The 18,172-nt window shown below is 35.8% G+C and overlaps 1 protein-coding gene across 3 annotated transcripts in view; it reads right to left on the bottom strand.

Annotated features, from left to right (window-relative positions):
* NAA16 (N-alpha-acetyltransferase 16, NatA auxiliary subunit) overlaps window positions 1–18,172 on the bottom strand; it is a 65,431-nt gene that overhangs the window by 41,816 nt on the left and 5,443 nt on the right. For 2 of the 3 annotated variants that reach the window (XR_004299218.1, XM_032402921.1), the window contains exons 3-8: window positions 16,860–16,964; window positions 15,330–15,487; window positions 13,125–13,259; window positions 10,465–10,618; window positions 6,625–6,744; window positions 4,084–4,179 (exon numbers count right to left, since the gene is read on the bottom strand). Coding sequence is in view for 2 of the 3 variants with exons in the window: in XM_032402921.1 (XP_032258812.1) it covers window positions 4,084–4,179; window positions 6,625–6,744; window positions 10,465–10,618; window positions 13,125–13,259; window positions 15,330–15,487; window positions 16,860–16,964 (768 nt within the window). In the remaining variant the exon portion in view is untranslated. Of the gene's footprint in view, window positions 1–4,083; window positions 4,180–5,531; window positions 5,559–6,624; window positions 6,745–10,464; window positions 10,619–13,124; window positions 13,260–15,329; window positions 15,488–16,859; window positions 16,965–18,172 lie in introns of all 3 variants that reach the window. The other variant, XM_032402920.1, reaches the window with a different exon arrangement.

Raw genomic sequence — 18,172 nt, 5'->3', positions numbered from 1 at the left:
CTGCATGGCTCAAACCAGGTAAGTACACAGCAGTAAACAGAGCGTCCGGCCTGCATGGCTCAAACCAGGTAAGTACGCAGCAGTAAACAGAGTGTCCAGGATATAGTAACCACTCAATAAATGTCGTCTATCATTACAGGCCTTGATATCTGACAGCTGCTGTATTTCTATAGTTAAGAATCTTTTCCAGGGGCGCCTGGGTGGCTCAGTCGTTAAAGCGTCTGCCTTCAGTTCAGGTCATGATCTCAGGGTCCTGGGATTGTTGAGCCCCGCATCAGGCTCCCTGCTCAGTGGGGAGTGTGCTTCTCCCTCTGCCCCTCCCCCCGCTCATGCTTGCTCTCTCTCTCAAATAAATAAATTAAATCTTAAAAAAAAAAGAATCTTTTCCAAATTTGCTGACACCCGCTGAGAAAACAAGCATATTTATCTTCATGTCAAAGGCTATTCTCAACTCCTCTTCTTGGTCAACTTTCTCAGTCAATTCAGACCATCCTGGCAGATTGGAGTTAAAAGATAATATATTCAACTCTCGATTATCCATAATACTGAAAGCCTCATCTCCCATTAAACTGTTATTTAGACGGTGCAGCTATGAGAAAGGAGGGAGTTCTTTCTGTGCGAATATAAGCACAGACACAGAGGAGAAAAACCAAGTGCACAGCAATCTATGCTATTACCACTTTTGTACAGAAGAGGGAGAAAAAAGGAAAGCTATACACAAACCCCCGCCCCATATATTTTTGCTTGTATATGCACAATATATTTATGCAAGAATACGCTACCTACCGGTAACAATGACAGCCTCTAGAGAAGTAAACTTGGTGGTTAGGGGAGAAACAGGAAAAACTTTGCACTTAAAAACCCTTTTATAATCTTTTATCTGGAACTATAATAATGCATTACCTAAACAAGAAGCCTACAGAAAGCTACTCAAATGCTCCATCATACACTATATTCCAAAATTACTTACCATTACCCATCTCATAAATACTTTCTTTAGGCTAAGAAAAACCCTTTCACAAAAACAATCTCTCTTCTTCCTAGTTATTTTAAAATAATTTTTAGTAAACCCCCCCCACCCAGTCTTTCCTTTAGGGGGAAAAAAGACCATCACTCATTATGTGCCTGTTTAGCATTACAGCTTACCAAACAGGTCATCTGTCTACACAGATGCTATGCTAATTCTTCTCTGGATGTATAGTGTGGATTCAAATAAAAATTGCTGTCTCATAATCCACTGCTAAAATAATTAACACAGCAGCAAGGTAAGACTGTATCTGATTCACTGGGAATTTATTCTAATAATGGAGAATGTTCTCACTATAAAAAAGAAAATGATAATTATGTGACCTGATTGGTGTTAGCTAACATACTATGATACCATTATAGTAATAATATAATGTATAAATGTAAGAAATCAACAGTTGTACACCTTAGATTTATATAATGTTCTATGTAATTATATCTCAATAATAACCCAATAAAGAAGAATGGAGCAAAATCTGATTAGAACTTTGTATTTAGAACTCAAATCATCTCCTTCCCTCTCTTACCTGCATAACAGAATAGAAAATGATGAATTAAACTAGTTCTTCGGAAAAGTAGCTATATTCATGCATTATTTTCACAGCGCTTAGTATTTTAGGCTGTTGGAAAATCTACCTAGGACTTCTGTGTTCACTACTCAATAGTTTTAAGCCTTTTTATCGAAAAACTGAAAACTCTTTTTCAAAACTTTCACCTTACATTCTCAAGTTCCATCATGTTTCTTGAACAAAAATCTTATTGCTTTTGATAATGCCAAAATACCTTTCTTATTATACATAAAAATATTTCTAGACAGGCAGAACACCATGAAGGATTCAGCTTCTGCAGAGGTACAATTAGGTAGCTGTATGATTTTATTTATGCTCACTGAAACTTTGTAAATCCATATGTGTTAGAACCTCACAGTGATGTTGACTTGGAAGCCCATGCCGTCAGACCCTTCAATTGAGCCCCATCTTGTATAAAGATTCCTTTAGCATTTCAAAGACAGAATGCCCAGAGGGTCCAGGATAAGTCCAGTTAAACCTAAATCGCACTCTACAACCCACAGTTGGTTCCAAGCTGTCTTTCAGTAAAAATATATTTTCTATCATGTACTAAGAGCTTTTAGCAAACTTTATGAACTATGAAAAAAACTGAGGCATTATAAATTTGAAGCCCCATGTTCCATAAAGGAATAACAGAGCTAAGATATCTTGTTAATAATCTTAAAGTTAAATGAGTTTTCTTTCTCTCCTAAGAGGCAAATGAATGCATTTGAAAGTTCCAAACTAAAAGAATATCCCCACTCACAATGTGACATAAGACACACATTGAGACTGATTAAAAAAAAGAAGCCAGACACAAAAGGCCACATATGGTATGATTCCACTTATATGAAATGTCCCAAACAGGCAAATGCACAGGTACAGGAAGTAGATGAGTGGCTGCCTGGTACTGTGAGTACAGGGAGTGACCACTAATGAGTGTGAGGTTTCTTTTGGGAGTGATGAAAATTTTCTGAAACCAGATAGTGTTAATGGTTGCACAATTCCATGAATACACTAAAACACTGAGCTGCATACTTTAAAAAATGAATTTTATGGTATGTGAACTATATTTCAAATGCTTTATTTAAAAAAAGACATACAGAAACGGGGCCAAGCATCTTCAATAAAACACTTTTACTATGGGAATGCTCCTCCTTGCACAAGATATCCCATCTCAGAAATTCACAATGCATGTATGAAAGTTCTAACAAGTCCCACAGAAACCTGACTGCTGGGTTCAACCCAAGGTTTCCCCAACTCACTTGACTGAAGAATAGCTCAGCATACCAGTTACCCTCCCCACTGAGCCTGATACTATCCACTTGAGCTTAAATGTTCCCTGAAAAACATCAGGGAAATCTGCTTTCAATATTTCATAAAGCCAAAACAAAAATGTGAGTATTAGAAGAATACTATTTATCATCTGAGATGCACTAGTAGAACTAAGATGCACTAATGGAAAATGAACGTTTACAACAAACTCGTACCGACTGTCTAATACAATACATTTCTAATAGGTACTTCATATATTTTTAAAGTCAGTTAACCAAAAAACTTTCCATGAATCTTTTGATAAAGAAAATTATAACCCAATTATTTAAACAAATATTTCTACTATAAATGAAAATTCATTAGAAAATATACCACCTCCTCACCCAATGCCTAGAGTAGATTTTTTTTAAGTTGTATTAGCTTTCTAGGGTCTGACTTATATCAAAAGACATGCAAGAAGTCCCAATAAATAATCTATAGCACTTTCAACTAAAAATAGAGACAGCTTTAAGAAAAAGGCACAATTTTCTATAAAATGATCAACAAAGATATTAACTATCTGCTCTACGGCCCCAAAGCGAAGGAGTTCAACTGCATGCACAACTTGGATCAAGGTCATGAATATACTGCTGTTCAATAAAAGCAAGTCACAATACATACCATAGTGCTCCGATTTACACAAAGTACAAAAGCAGGGAGGGGGAGTTGTCTTGTTTTTCTAGAGATACAAAATACATGGAGCTCTCTAAAAACAACAGCATGATACAGGCAAATTTCAGGAAAGTGGACAACTTTGAGGAGAGAGGGCCTTCGCAGGGAATGGTGACGTTCTTCAACACTGTGGTGGGCACAAAGGGCTCACCACGCTTTCTTTGAATTTATGCTCTAAAAAGAAAACCTAAAACTTCAAAACTTCTACCACTTAAATCACAATATCTCACATATAATTTGTCATCAATTCTAGGGAACTTAATTTATCTTCTAAATCTGGTATTTAGTATTTAAATTCACGTAAGAAAAACAATCTTATATAACTTCTGATACTTGAAACCAACATATAGCTATACGCTAAAAACACTTATTAACACATGCATAATAAGTTCATAATTGATCGCTCCCACCCCCAAGACTGGTGTAGATGTAAAGTAAACTCTACCAGAAACAAGTTTTTTAAATGTGAATGATGTTGAATAACAGATAATTATTAGTGTTACAAAAGATATCCTAATATTACCTGGGGCAAGATTCAAAGGTAATCTTCTAGGTGAAATTGCTCTGGGGTGCTGCTTACTAATTTCTTCATAAATTTGAAGCCTCTCTTCTAAAGTGCCTATTATCAGTAAATATGTGTGAGATTCAAAGCATCAGAACTTTTATCTATGATAAAATGCTAATAAACTTTAAAAATTGTTATAAATAAAGACTGCATTGTCAATATTAAAGCTGCACTCAATTTTTATAACATTAAAAAAACTGCAGTGGTGAAATAATATGATCAGCAAAACACCATTTTAAACCCAATCTCCAGAGAAATCCAAATCTTCATCACAACAGATTCTACATCCAACTCAAATCATACACATACAAGACATACAGACTCAAAATACACAGCGCTTCTCTTATATTCCTTAGTGTACAACCCATGAAAAAGAAAGTGCTCCTTTATAACTTTTCTTACACAAATTCTCTAACTTGGTGAAGCCTACACACATCCCCACAAAAGGTTGTGATGCTTACTGATTAGGTTTTAAAAAGCAACCATTTCAGCATCGTGAATGTAAATGTTTTATAGTTTAAAAGATGAACTAAATTTTTAAGGTAGCTTTGACATTTAAAATCTTCAATGAAAATCCATTAAAAAGAACCCCATTAGTACAGATTGTTTAAAGTGGCGATTATTTCTCCCTGTAAATACAATGATATAAAATATACTTCTAACAGAAAGTTGTATCTTCCCTCCCAAGACCAACCTAATTTTATAGTACTCAATAGAGGATCTATATTATATGTTACTCTGCAATAACAATTTGCAAAGTAGGATGTGGTCTACTTCGTTATTCTAAAATAATATCCTGCATAATTTTCAAAGAGAGATTATATGCATTATTTCATATAAGCAATAAGACAATTTACAGGAGAATTTTAAGAAAAAGCAAACAAACCTGATTTTAAACCGTAAGGTTTTTAATTGATTTTAATTCAGAAAACAAGTATTATTGTAAGAAGAACGCTTGGTGCCAGCGATCAAGGTATCTCTATACTAAATGTAGTGTTCACTATCAAGATTATAAATCAATACTTAAAAAAGTAATGTTTGATTTTGTTTAGACTCTTTCCTTCCCCCAGTAGTATGTTTTGGAGCTCCAATGTGCTGGGATTCAAAACCTGGGATATAGGAAAGATAATTTTCATATTCTGTTAACAATTTGGAGACTTCAAGAAATATCAAGGACCCTTATACTAAAATTTACATGAAGACTATTTTTTTTTTTACATGAAGACTATTTACTGCATATTTTTAAAAAGTAGGTCTCATATTTATGCCTAATCTTAAGAGTATTAAAAAAAAAAATTCTCCACTATCCCAGATATAACAAGTCTTATGAATATAGTAAAATTAAGACAAAACCAAACCATTTCAATGCCCTATTTGAAGTCACAAGTTGGAGCTCCAGAACTTACCATGGGGGAGAAAAGGTCCTAAGGAACCTAAAAAGATAAAGTAATGTAATTAGTTTTGTAATAATTACATTTTATAGTAAGCATGGATCTTGACATGGAACATACATTCATTTTACTAAACATTTAAATATCTGTATTATTAACTACATGTCAGTAACTGATAGTTTAAAGAAAAACATCATAGTTATCTCACCTTTCCAACCTTCGAACATATTATGACTTTTGTCCAGATTTTTAAAAACACAAATTATTGATCTAATTAATATTTTAATTTCCATCATTTTCTTAAAAACAATTTAAGGAAAAAAATTAATGATTTGTGGTATTAAATTTTAAACACACAGAAAACCTGGATTATTTTGTAACAGTGATTAGGGTACAACAAATAAATTTTTCTCAAAGCTCATACTTCTATAAATGAATATGAATAGCTACCTATTTTTACCATATTTTTTAAATTTAAAAGTTCTGCTATGTCAACCCCCTTGAACCATATTTTCATAATTATTTCAGCCATGTATTTATCCATGAGTAAATCTATTAGGAATATTAACTGCTCTTAACATTTAATTATGAAAATATTAAGGAAAATTTGGAAAAATACTACAGATTTCTAAAAAGGATAGGTTACCTAATTTGGAAAGAAGATTTGTAAAATTTTGTTCTACACAAATTAACCTAGTTTGAAATTAAGAGAATGATTTTCATGTTGATGCTGTACATTACATACCCTCAGCAAAATTTCTTTGGCCTAATTCTTATGTTTAGAGGCTGAGGGTAACAAGTCTCTAGTTCTTTAAAAAATATTAAATTTCCCAGAAAGGGAATGCTCGTTTTCTTCCCCAACTCTCTAGTTAGTCTAAATTGGTAACATTTTAATGGGTCAAGGAATTTAAAATTATCTGTGAGCATTTATCACTTAAGTATAAATAAATATCTAAATTCCTCTTCACTGCCATGTTGAACCCATAATTTTCCTAAATGGAAAAGTAAATGCTAACGCTAAAAATATTTGTCTTCAAATATTATTACAACTGTGCATTTACTTCAAACACTAGTTAAGATTAGGTAGAGGAGAAAAATCATTACATACTAAGTTGCAGAGCTTTTTCCAAGCCTTCATAATAACACCAATTTTCTGCATTCCGATCAATCAAGTTTTTGAATACTTCACTGGCTTCTTTTAATCTTCCCAATTTCAACAGCATTTCCCCTAAAATTAAGTTTAGATTCACATTCATTTTACTTAAACATTTAATGCCTTTCTGATCTCACAGATTTCACTAAGCATTATTAGTATAATAGATGTTTATGAAAGACAGAACCGTATGTGCTTCCCTTTGGGGCATGTTGTGCAGTTTACATAACTAACCACAGATTAATTCACAGCTTGTCTTCAGAAATGAACCTTCATTTACACATTTATTATACTAACATTCATTTCTGGCTCCCTTCTACACCCCAAATATACACATAGGATATTTAGTTCTTAGTAAAAATATTTGCATTGTGCACATTTTTATATACCCTTTAAGATCGTTAAAGACTCCCTCTACAGACTGGTAAATAATTCTAATGAAACATCCCTACATTCCTACTGCTAGATTTGAATGTACTCTTTCTGATCAATTCATATATTAAACAATTCTCCGTTCAATTCTCTTAGTTTCCTTTCGACGGCACTAAAATTGGAGAAGTTTAACTCAGTAAAACAAAAACACTAAGTACCACTTCACAGCAAGAAACCACACAAACCAGGTTCACATGGGGGTCACCCCTAAGATTCAAATCCTTTTACTAAGCCACACAAATTGAAAGTAGGCCTGGGAGGGGTGCCTGAGTGGCTAAATAGGTTGAGCGGCTGACCTGACTCCCCACGGGGCATCTGCTGAAGATTCTCTCCCTCTCTCTCCCCCTCACCCTGCTCCTGCGCCCACGCTTTCTCTCTTGCAAATAAATACATTGTTTAAAAAAAAGAAAGAAAGTAGGCTTGGGAAATGAGTATCTAAACTTTTCAGATATAATGGAAAACACATCTAATCAAAGATAAAAGGGAGATTCTCAAAAAAGGCTGTATCTCAGCTTCCTATCGCTAAGACCTCCCCTTCCCCAAACAATCTATTTCAAAGAAATAAGCCTTTGAAATGTCTTCAGATGTATTATTTCAGGTTTCATCATCTGGGAGGAGACAATATATTGAAGTAGTTATTATATACTATTATTTTACTATTTATATATATTACTCAAGCTCTAGAGGAAGACTAACCAGATGTAATTTCCAGTTTTACCACTTTCTCATACAAAATTCCAATGTCTACTTACCTATAAAATATCAACTATCTCAGTATGCTTTTGTGATAAATGAATTAATTTAAAGGGGTTAGCACTTTAACCCCTGGAAGAAAGAAACCAGAACACTAAATTATTTACCCCATTGTACCAAGAGTTTGAAAAATAGTGTTGTTCAATAGCCAAATTATGGAAAGAATCCAAACATCCATAGACTGAAGAATGGATAAAGAGGTGGTGTGTGTGTGTGTGTGTGTGTGTGTGTGTGTGTGTGTGTATAAAATAATATTACTCAGCTATAAAAAAGAATGATATCTTGTCATTTGCAATGAGATGGATGGAACTAGAGAGTATAATACTAAGTGAAATAAGTCAGAGAAAGACAAATACTATATGATTTCACACATTATGTGGAATTTAAAAAACAAAACAGATGACATGGGGGGAAAAAAAGACAGGCAAACCACAAAGCCAACTCTTTTTTTTTTTTTTTTAAGATTTTATTTATTTATTTGACAGAGAGAGAGACAGCAAGAGGGAACACAAGCAGGGGGAGTGGGAGAGGGAGAAGCAGGCTTCCCCGCGGAGCAGGGAGCCCGATGTGGGGCTCGATCCCAGGACCCTGGGATCATGACCTGAGCTGAAGGCAGACGCTTAACGACTGAGCCACCCAGGCGCCCCACAAAGCCAACTCTTAACAATAGAGAACAAACTAAGGGTTGCTGGAGGGGAGGTGGGTGGGGAGTGGGCTAAATGGGTGATGGGTATTAAGGAGGGCACTTGTGATGAGCACTGAGTGTTGAATCACTAAATTCTACACATGAAACTAATATTACACTATATGTTAACTAACTGGAACTTAAATAAAAACTTGGGAAAAATAAAAAATAAAAAGAAATACACAAAATAAAGTGTTGTCAATATTAGTATTATTCCCAAAAATTAAATCAGCACTATACATTAACTGGAAGAGCAGAGTATAGCAGTTAAAAATAAGGACTCATGAAAAGACGTGAAGAAATCTTGAATTACTAAGTGAAAGAAGCTAATCTAAAAAACCTACATACTATATGATTCCAACTATATGACATTCTGGAAAAGGCACACCTATAGAGACAGTAAAAGGATCAGTGGTAGCCAGGAGCTGGGGGCAAGGAGAAACAAACATACAGAGCACAGAGGATTTTTAGAGCAGTTAAACTACTCTATATGACACTACAATGGTGGATATATTTCTCAAAACCTAGACAAAAGTGAACCTTCATGTAAACTGTACTTTCAGTGGTAATTACCTGTCAATGTGGGGGTTCACTAATTGCAACGAATGTACCATTCCGGTAGGGAGTGTTGATTGGGGGGGAGGGGAAGGCTTGCATGTGTGGCGGCAGAGGGTATATGTGACATCTCTATACCTTCCACTCAATTTTGTTATGAACCAAAAATTACAAAAATGAAGGTTATTTAAATTAAAAAAGCAGCGGTGATTGACTGGCTCAGTTGGTAGAGCATATGACTCTTGATCTTGGGTTCATGAGTTCAAACCCCATGTTGGGTTTAGAGTTTACTTAAAAAACAAATAAATAAATAAATAATAGGGACGCCTGGGTGGCTCAGTCAGTTAAGCATCTGCCTTCGGCTCAGATTATGATCCCACGGTCCTAGAATAGAGTCCTGCATTGGGCTCCTTGTTCAGTGAGGGGCCTGCTTCTTCCTCTGCCTGCCACTCCCCCTACTTATGCATCTCTCTTTCTCTTTCTCTGACAAATAAATAAATAAAATCTCAAAAAAATAAAATAAAATAAAATAGTAAAACAAAAAAAGTAAGGGCTCTGAAGCCAGGAAGATGTGTTTAGAAATTAACTCTACCACCTAAAAGGCAGGGTGACTTTGGGTAAGTCCTTAACCTCTCTAAACTTTAGTTTCCTCAACTATAAAATGGGGATAATCTACCTATGCTGGAAGTGCTAAAAAAATTAAATGAAATAAAGCAGTTTAAGCAATTACCATACTCTGAGACACAGGAAAAGTAAATAAACATTAGCTATTATTTTTATTAAGCTTTAGAAGTCCTGCAACTATATGAAACTTTAGTTCTAAACTAATTATTACTTTAGTTAGACATTTTATTATAGTATTGCTCAGAGAATGATAACTGATGAACAAAACTTTGTTTAAAAAAAAAATGTGCTTGACCCATTTCTAACAAGCTATTTATCAGGATCCTGCCTTCGTACCTAGCCCATATTGAAAATAAATGAATCTTGTTTTCATGATGACCCCAGTAACATCATTTACTATTCTCATTGTATTTATTTATTTCATGGATATATATTTGGGGGAGGGGAGAGGAAATGGAATCTGGAGTCAAAACCCCTAGACTCAAATCTAGTACTACCGAGCTCACTTAGCTGTATGACTTTGGGCAAGTCACTTAACCTCTCTGTTCCTCAGCCCCTCAATTCTAAAATGGATGTAATAACCATACATAGTATTATTATGAGGATTAACTTAACAGCTTAACAATAAAAATGTTTTTTTTATTATGTAGCAAGTCTTATTTAAATGTTAGAACAGAATAAAGTGCATAGTTTTTGTTCTTTTCTTTAATTGAGACCACTAAAAAAGAAAAAGCAGGTCAACCTACCTTTAATTTCTTCCACCAAAAGTTTATCACATATTTGTTTCTCATACGCTTCTATATGTTCCAAAGATTCCTGAAATAGATCTGCCTCTCTCATCACTTGATTCTGGTATAATATCAGTTCACTATATTCATAGTCTATTTTGTTGGGAGGAACCTGAAAAAAAAAATGAAAAATTGGGCGCCTGGGTGGCTCAGATGGTTAAGCGTCTGCCTTCGGCTCAGGTCATGATCCCAGGGTCCTGGGATCGAGTCCCGCATCGGGCTCTCTGCTCCTTGGGAGCCTGCTTCTCCCTCTGCATCTCTCTCTCTCTGTCTCTCATGAATAAATAAATAAAATCTTAAAAAAAAAAAAAAAAAAAAAAAAAATGAAAAATTATTTTATAATTATATAAAATAGTTATAGATCTTTAATTGCTTACTCAGAAAAGTCATTCACACAGACTAAAAGAAGCAATTACAAAGAGAACAGTGATTAATACATTCTTTAAAACAAACAAAAAGGTGGAATTTCTGCCTACGGCAAAGTAAAGATTCAGGTCAGCAAATCCTATACTCACAGAAAAGTATGAAAATGGTTAAAATTCTATAGAATCTACCAAAAAAACTACTAAAATAAAAAAGTTTAGCAGGTGACAGAATACATGATCAAAATACAAAAATCAATTATACTTCCATATACTAGCAACCAACAACCCAAAAATAAAACTAAAATAATTTCATTCACAGTAACATCTAAAAGAAAAAAGTATATAGGAATAAATTTAGGAAATAAGACCTATACATTGAAGACTGAAAGCATGCTGAGAGATATTAAAGACCTATGTAAATGGAGAGACATTTCAAATCATGTTCATGGATCAGAATACTCAATATTATTTTGACAGCAATTTTCTCCAAATTGATCTACAAATTCAATGCAATCCCTATCAAACTCTCAGCAAGCTTTTTTTGCAGAAATTGACAAGCTAATCCTAAAATTCAAATAGAGATAAAAGAAACCCTGCATTGCCAAAAGAGTCTTGAAAAAGAACAAAGTAGGAGGACATGCATTTCAAATTTCAAACTTACTATAAAATAACAGCAATCAAGATAGTGTGGTATTGGCATAAGGAAAAAGTGGAATTAATAAACTACGGCTTATTTATATAATGAAATACCAAACAGCAGCTAAAAATGGATAAAGTGGAGTACCTGGGTGGCTCAGTCGGTTAAGCAGCTGCCTTAGGCTTGGGTCATGATCTCGGAATCCTGGGATCGAGCCCCCTGGTTGGGCTCCCTACTCAGCAGGGAGTCACTTCATCCTCTCCTTCTACCCTCCCCGCAGCCCCCTCACCGTGCTCTTTGTCTCTCTCAAATAAATAAATAAAATCTTTTAAAAAAGTGGATAGGGGTGCCTGGGTGGCTCAGTCAGTTAAGCATCTGCCTTCAGCTCAGGTCATGATCCCAGGGTCCTGGGATCGAGCCCCATGTCAGGCTGTCTGCTCAGCAGGGAGCCTGCTTCTCCCTGGCCCTCTGCATGCCACTTCTCCCTTCTTGTGCGCTTGCTCTCTCTAATAAATAAATAAAATCTTTAGAAAAAAATGGGTAAACTAACCCTCCATGTTATCAACACACATATATCTCAAGACATGTTGAATGAAAAAAAAAGCATATTGTCCATGTCAATTTTTAAAGACACAAAATAATAGTTTGTAACTTTTATGGACTTAAACATAACGTAAAGGTGACTAGGAACAATCAATACCCATTTCAGAATAGTGGCTACCTCTAGGGACATGAGAGACCCTTATAGCTACTTCTGTAGTATTTCTCTTTTTTTTTTTTAAGATTTTATTTATTTATTTGACAGAGAGAGACACAGCAAGAGAGGGAACACAAGCAGGGGGAGTGGGAGAGGGAGAAGCAGACTCCCTGCTGAGCAGGGAGCCCGATGTGGGGCTCGATCCCAGGACCCTGGGATCATGACCTGAGCCGAAGGCAGACACCCAACGACTGAGCCACCCAGGCGCCCCTGTAATATTTCTTTAAAAAATAATAAAATCTGGAAAAATTGTGGCAAAACGTTAATATCTATTTATCTCATGATACACAGTATATATTTTTTGTATTTTTCTATTTTGCATATATATTAAAATGTATTAACATGTTTATATAAAACATAAAGCAATATATATGAGAGAAGCAATTCCCACAATCACAAAACTACTTTCATTTTTATGTATTCTTTTCTTTCTTTAGTCATTTGAATGTTGTCAAGAGTATAAAAATGTTCATATTATTTATTTTTTATCAAGAATTCTGTGTTTTAATTTTTCTAATTATTTCAAAAATTTTTCAAGTTTTTCCATAGGTCCCAAAGACTTTATTTTTTTAAAGATTTTACTTATGTATTTGAGAGAGAGAGAGAGAGCAAGAGGGAGAGGGAGAGAGAATCTGAAGGAGACTCTGTGCTGAGTGCAGAGCCCAACGTGGGGCTCAATCCCATGACCCTGAGATCATGACCTGAGCCGAAATCAAGAGTTGGACACTTAAGCAACTGAGCCACCCAGGTGCTCCCATAGGTCCCAAAGACTTTAATGCACAACTGGGAATCGGGGCAATATAGAAGTCAACTACTTAGTTTGTGCAGGTAGGAGAAACAGAACAAAGTTCGTACTTACTTGCTGAGTTTGTCTAAATTCTTCCAACAGTTTTAGTGCCATATCATAATCTTTTAGCAAATGGTATGCAATAGCATATCCAATCCAGGAAGCACGCTGTGTTGGGCGCAACTGAAGAAGCTGATACCTTGTCTCCTAAAAAAATAATAAAATTACATTAAAAATTGTCTTTTTCTCTTTTTACTTTAACTTTCTCTAAAATATTTATATTTCACCACAGAGCTTTAAGAAAACAATTTAATGCCTTTAATTCCTTTCTAATGAATTGCATGAACAAACATCAGTTCCCAAATAAAACAAGTATTTTTTATGTTAGATTATTTAAGTTCTAGAATACTCTGTAATGCTCCCTATAAAGCTGACCTTGGGGCCCATGCTTTTGTGCTGCCTTAGAAAATTACCTTTATGTAACGGAGATTTCTTTTGGTAACTAAGCATCTTAGAAGAGAGACTAAGATACCTTTTTATTCAACTAAATTCTGCTGTTTATAAAATCACTCTATGAAATTATAATGTCTTTATTACATTGTTACAACAGGCCCTAGAAACAGGGCGGACACAGCCAGGGCAAACACTCAAAGGCAGACTGGACCTTTCTAACAGAATACCACTTGCTGCCACTCTAAGACAGCTATCTATGACATGAGGGAGAAAACACCAGAAATTCCACCATAGCTGCCCCACAAGAATCCAAATATCTTCACCAGCAGAAAACGCACCCTCCCTAAACTGTCCCCACCTCTTCATAGCTCGTATTTGCCTCCAAGTTTTAGGCACGTGCAACTGCTTGGAGGAACAGGGTCTCATGAAGAACACTAGCTGCAGTGAAGTTCTGCAAATGTAGCATTTCATTTCTATTGTGGGAACAGGTGTCAAGTGAGTCCTTCTACACTATATGCCACAAGGAGTAACATGATCGGATCTTTTAAGAAAAAGATATCTTTGAGACAACAGCTTAGACAGTCTCACCCCTCTGCCTTTGTGTGCCTGGTTCTTTCAGGTATATGACATTAAGCTGTGTCACTCCCATCTCTCCTCTACACCACTGCTTCTCTGTCACTTCCCTCCTTCATTGAAGTCGGGGTCAGTTGTTTTCTCTCTGCCAAATCCTGCCACTATCCTGTTACAAGTGCGACACTGTGGAGCATCCATCCAACAACCTAGTATTTTAGAATCAAGATTTCTTCATCTTTTTTTTTTTTTTTAAGATTTTATTTATTTGACACAGAGAGAGAGTACTAGCAGGCAGAAGGAGAGGGAGAAGCAGACTCCCCGTTGAGCAGGAAGCCCGACTCGGGGCTCGATCCCAGGACCCTGGGATCATGACCTGAGCCGAAGGCAGTCGCTCAACCAACTGAGCCACCCAGGCGCCCCAAGATTTCTTCATCTTTAATGATCTCCTTCGCCCTGCTTTGTGGACCCACTCCTACAACCACACCCTAGACCTTACTGCCCCCCAGAAATCATAAATTCAGATAGCTAACTCTCTGGCCAAAGCTCTTACTCACTGACATTCCTACCCTTGTTCTGGGCTACCACCAGTACGTCTGGGTCCTTAGGTCCTCCGCGTCTAACCACCAGCTCTTGTATCTTCATTTAGTTCACTACCCCTTTGAGCAAGCAATGTCTTGCCAACATTCTTAATTTCCTTGCCTCATTCCTACAGATAACTGATTCTAACTCCCACCACACTTGGGCTAAAAGAAAAACCACACGATCTGGAAGAATGACACCATTACTAAGCTCAGCAGCATGCTTGAAACCTCTGCAAAAATCTAGGCACCAGGCATAAGGATTTATGTGGCAGTAGAAGACAAAAGTAAACAGTAAATGAAAGAACTTAACTTATTTAAAGGGAATGTTAAGAGTTGGTGGGCTCCTTCAACATGAGAAAGGGATAATGAACAATCAAATCTACATAATTTCAGCCTATGCTCACCTCATTTTGAACCCCCACATCTTTTTTTTTTTTTTAAAGATTTTATTTATTTATTCATGAGAGACAGAAAGAGAGAGAGAGGCAGAGGGAGAAGCAGGCTCCCAAGGAGCAGGGAGCCCAATGCGGGACTCGATCCCAGGACACTGGGATCATGACCTGAGCCGAAGGCAGACGCTTAACCATCTGAGCCACCCAGGCACCCGAACCCCCACATCTTTAAATTATGCCTGTTGAAAAACATGTACACTTAAGACTAAAGTACTTACTCGATAACCTTCAAGGTCTCTCATTTGGATCTGCAACAGAGAGAGATCCCTCAAAATTTGCAGATTATCTTTATCTAATTTGAGGGCATTTCGATAACACTTAATAGCTTCATCATACTTCTTATCAGAACGCTGCAAGAGTCCATACACATGCCAACCTACTAAGTTAAGGAAATAGAGACATTCAAGGATACTAGCATATACTATGCTACATACCTAATATAAAGCTTACCTTAATGACGTGGTAAGTTGTCTGGGATTTATTTCAGATCATCTGGGGTCAGAGAAAGGGGGACAGTGAGGGGGTGGTAAAAGATGAAACCAGATTAGCCTTGACTGACAGCTGTTAAATTACTGAAGTTGGGTGACGGGCACACGGGGGGTGCCTCATTCTACCCTCTCCACTTACACGTTTGGTATTTTCCATTATGTTTACATAACCTTAGAAAATTCTCGGTAAAAATTCTTCACATTCCCTACCCTTTACCCCCTCACTTTCCCACCCCAGCACCTCAACAGTCACTTATTCTTCATTACTATATATACAAAAATTGTAATTATCTCTTCAAACTAGTTTATATTCAATCAATTCTAAAACAACATGTAATCATCAGTTAATTCACTAGTGATACTAAAAACCACAAAAATGAAGTTTTTATTTACTGTAAATTAAAGTCTCAGCATATCCTGGAGCCAAAAAAAACCTATCATACTTACATGCCCTCTCTCTTCATTCTGGGGTAAGCACTGAGATAAAGAAATAAGTATTTAGTATTTCGAGAGACTCCTAAGCTAAATATGTGAAAGCACTACCTAGACTATTGATGTTCAATACTGGCCAATAGCTAGATGAATGAAATGTAAAAAATTAAGGGCAACATGTGAAAAGATTGCAAAAAGGCATATAGATAGGCAAAATGGAAATGAAAATCAATTTTGATGATCTATCTTTAAAAAGATATTTTTGTTTTTTCACAAACTGAGATTCCAGCCAATGAAAAATACAGTAAGTATCTACTGAAGTAACAGCTATGTCCCTGTGCAACAGAAACCCAATTGAAGAACCAATATCATACTTAATGCTAAATAAAATTTGCTTTAAAACAGGTTTTTTTTCTGAATTTTTCTTCCAAAATGTCTAAAACAAAGTTTATGGAACACAAATTTTACTATACAAGTAAGTCATTTGGAATGACAGGAAAGTATCACTCGGTTTACAGATATGTAAGAAAAAAATGGGTTTCAAGTCACAGATCAGTTCCTTTTCTCTCACACTAAGCACAACTGAAGTAAAAAAGTACAAGGTTTCCCTTTCAACTACTGCAATAAACAAACAAGGGGTAGGGAACAGAAGAAACTATTACAAAATGTTGATAATTATGGAAGCTGAGTAATGGTACACGGAGTTCATTACATTTTCTCTTCTATACAAAATTTTCCAGAGTAAAGGTCTGTTTTTTCCTGAATTAGAAAACCCTACTAAGTGGAAAATAAATGAAATGATAAATTTCAATTATTGCAAAAGGATACAGACATGGCTCTTGACATCATTACGAAGTCCTTTACGAACAAATTCATACGCTTCTTCTTTTTTTCCTAAACAGTTCAATGTCAATCCTTTCATAGCCAAAGTCTCTGAAAAATATTTTTTAGCCTCTATTTACACACAAAGAATTCAAAATATTCTCTTAGCACTATTTTTTTTTAACTCTCAGTACTATTTTAATATGACATCTGCCAAGGCTTGTACTATTCATCTTTGTAATCATATAACTAGAACTTCTCTCCAAATACAGAAAGTAAAACTACATTTAAGTATTTATTAAAGTGTAGCCTGAGTCCTTTTCTGAAATCCCTGAGGCTGGGACTGAGTTCCTCAAATGCCTTCTGCCCTTTAGAAGACTGTACAAAGGGGGCGGAGATTATTCTGCTGAAAAAAAGTAATACAGTAGGCACCCAAGTCCTGCTGTGTTAAATCTATGGCAGTAGCTGCAGAACTTTCATCCAAGATCAATTCTAATCACCATCCCATTTATATCCCACAAAAACAATCTACTTCAGCAGAGAGATGCACACAATGTAAAAATCAGCTTATTCAATATTGGAACACACTTTATTTTTGGCAATAAGTTTATTCCAACTAATTCTGGTTAGGCTAATTAACATCAGTTTGCATTTCAAGAGTCTAACAGTGGACTGCGGGAATGGTAACACAAAAATATATTTGAGGCAGCTAATGAAAGATGGCTTAGAATGAAATAATTCTCTGAATAAATCCACAAGAATTAGACAAGAACAAGGTCTTCAAATGATCTCTGTGGACTCTGGTCATCAGAACATGGTGATCCAGCAGCCCAGGCCCCTATAAACATCTGCATTTATCTGTTTTCATACAATGAACTTCCCTACAAGCTGCCATGTGGATAAAGGTTCTGTAGAGAAAAAACTTGAAAATAGGCTTTATGCTTCTCAAATTTTATGAACCGAAGACTTCTTTCCAGTTCCTTCAAAGAATGTTTAAAATGTTATCTGAAAGCTGAGCAAGGTCAGCCTACTTTCCCAATAAGATGGTCTCAAGAATTACCCATGTCTAATATTCAGAGACCCTAATTGGCGGTGCTCTGCTATAGGACCATAACTAGCATGTCTGACCTTACCTAACATCCTTCAAACAAGCACCGGTCACCAGTGAAAAAGGATGAGACAAGCAAATAGAGACCTAGTAACACCAGTGCTGGAGAAACAGCTCAAGATAAGCAATCTAATGGTAAATCAATAGTATCTAATTTATTTATACATAAAGGTCAGCAGATCTATAAGAATGACATTTACCAGAGAATAAA

This window comes from Phoca vitulina, unplaced genomic scaffold (assembly GCF_004348235.1).
Source record: "Phoca vitulina isolate PV1807 unplaced genomic scaffold, GSC_HSeal_1.0 scaffold5, whole genome shotgun sequence".
Classification (NCBI taxonomy): Eukaryota; Metazoa; Chordata; class Mammalia; order Carnivora; family Phocidae; genus Phoca; species Phoca vitulina.
The sequence above is the reverse complement of the archived record's forward strand: the minus strand, read 5'-3'. Positions and strand labels throughout refer to the sequence as shown.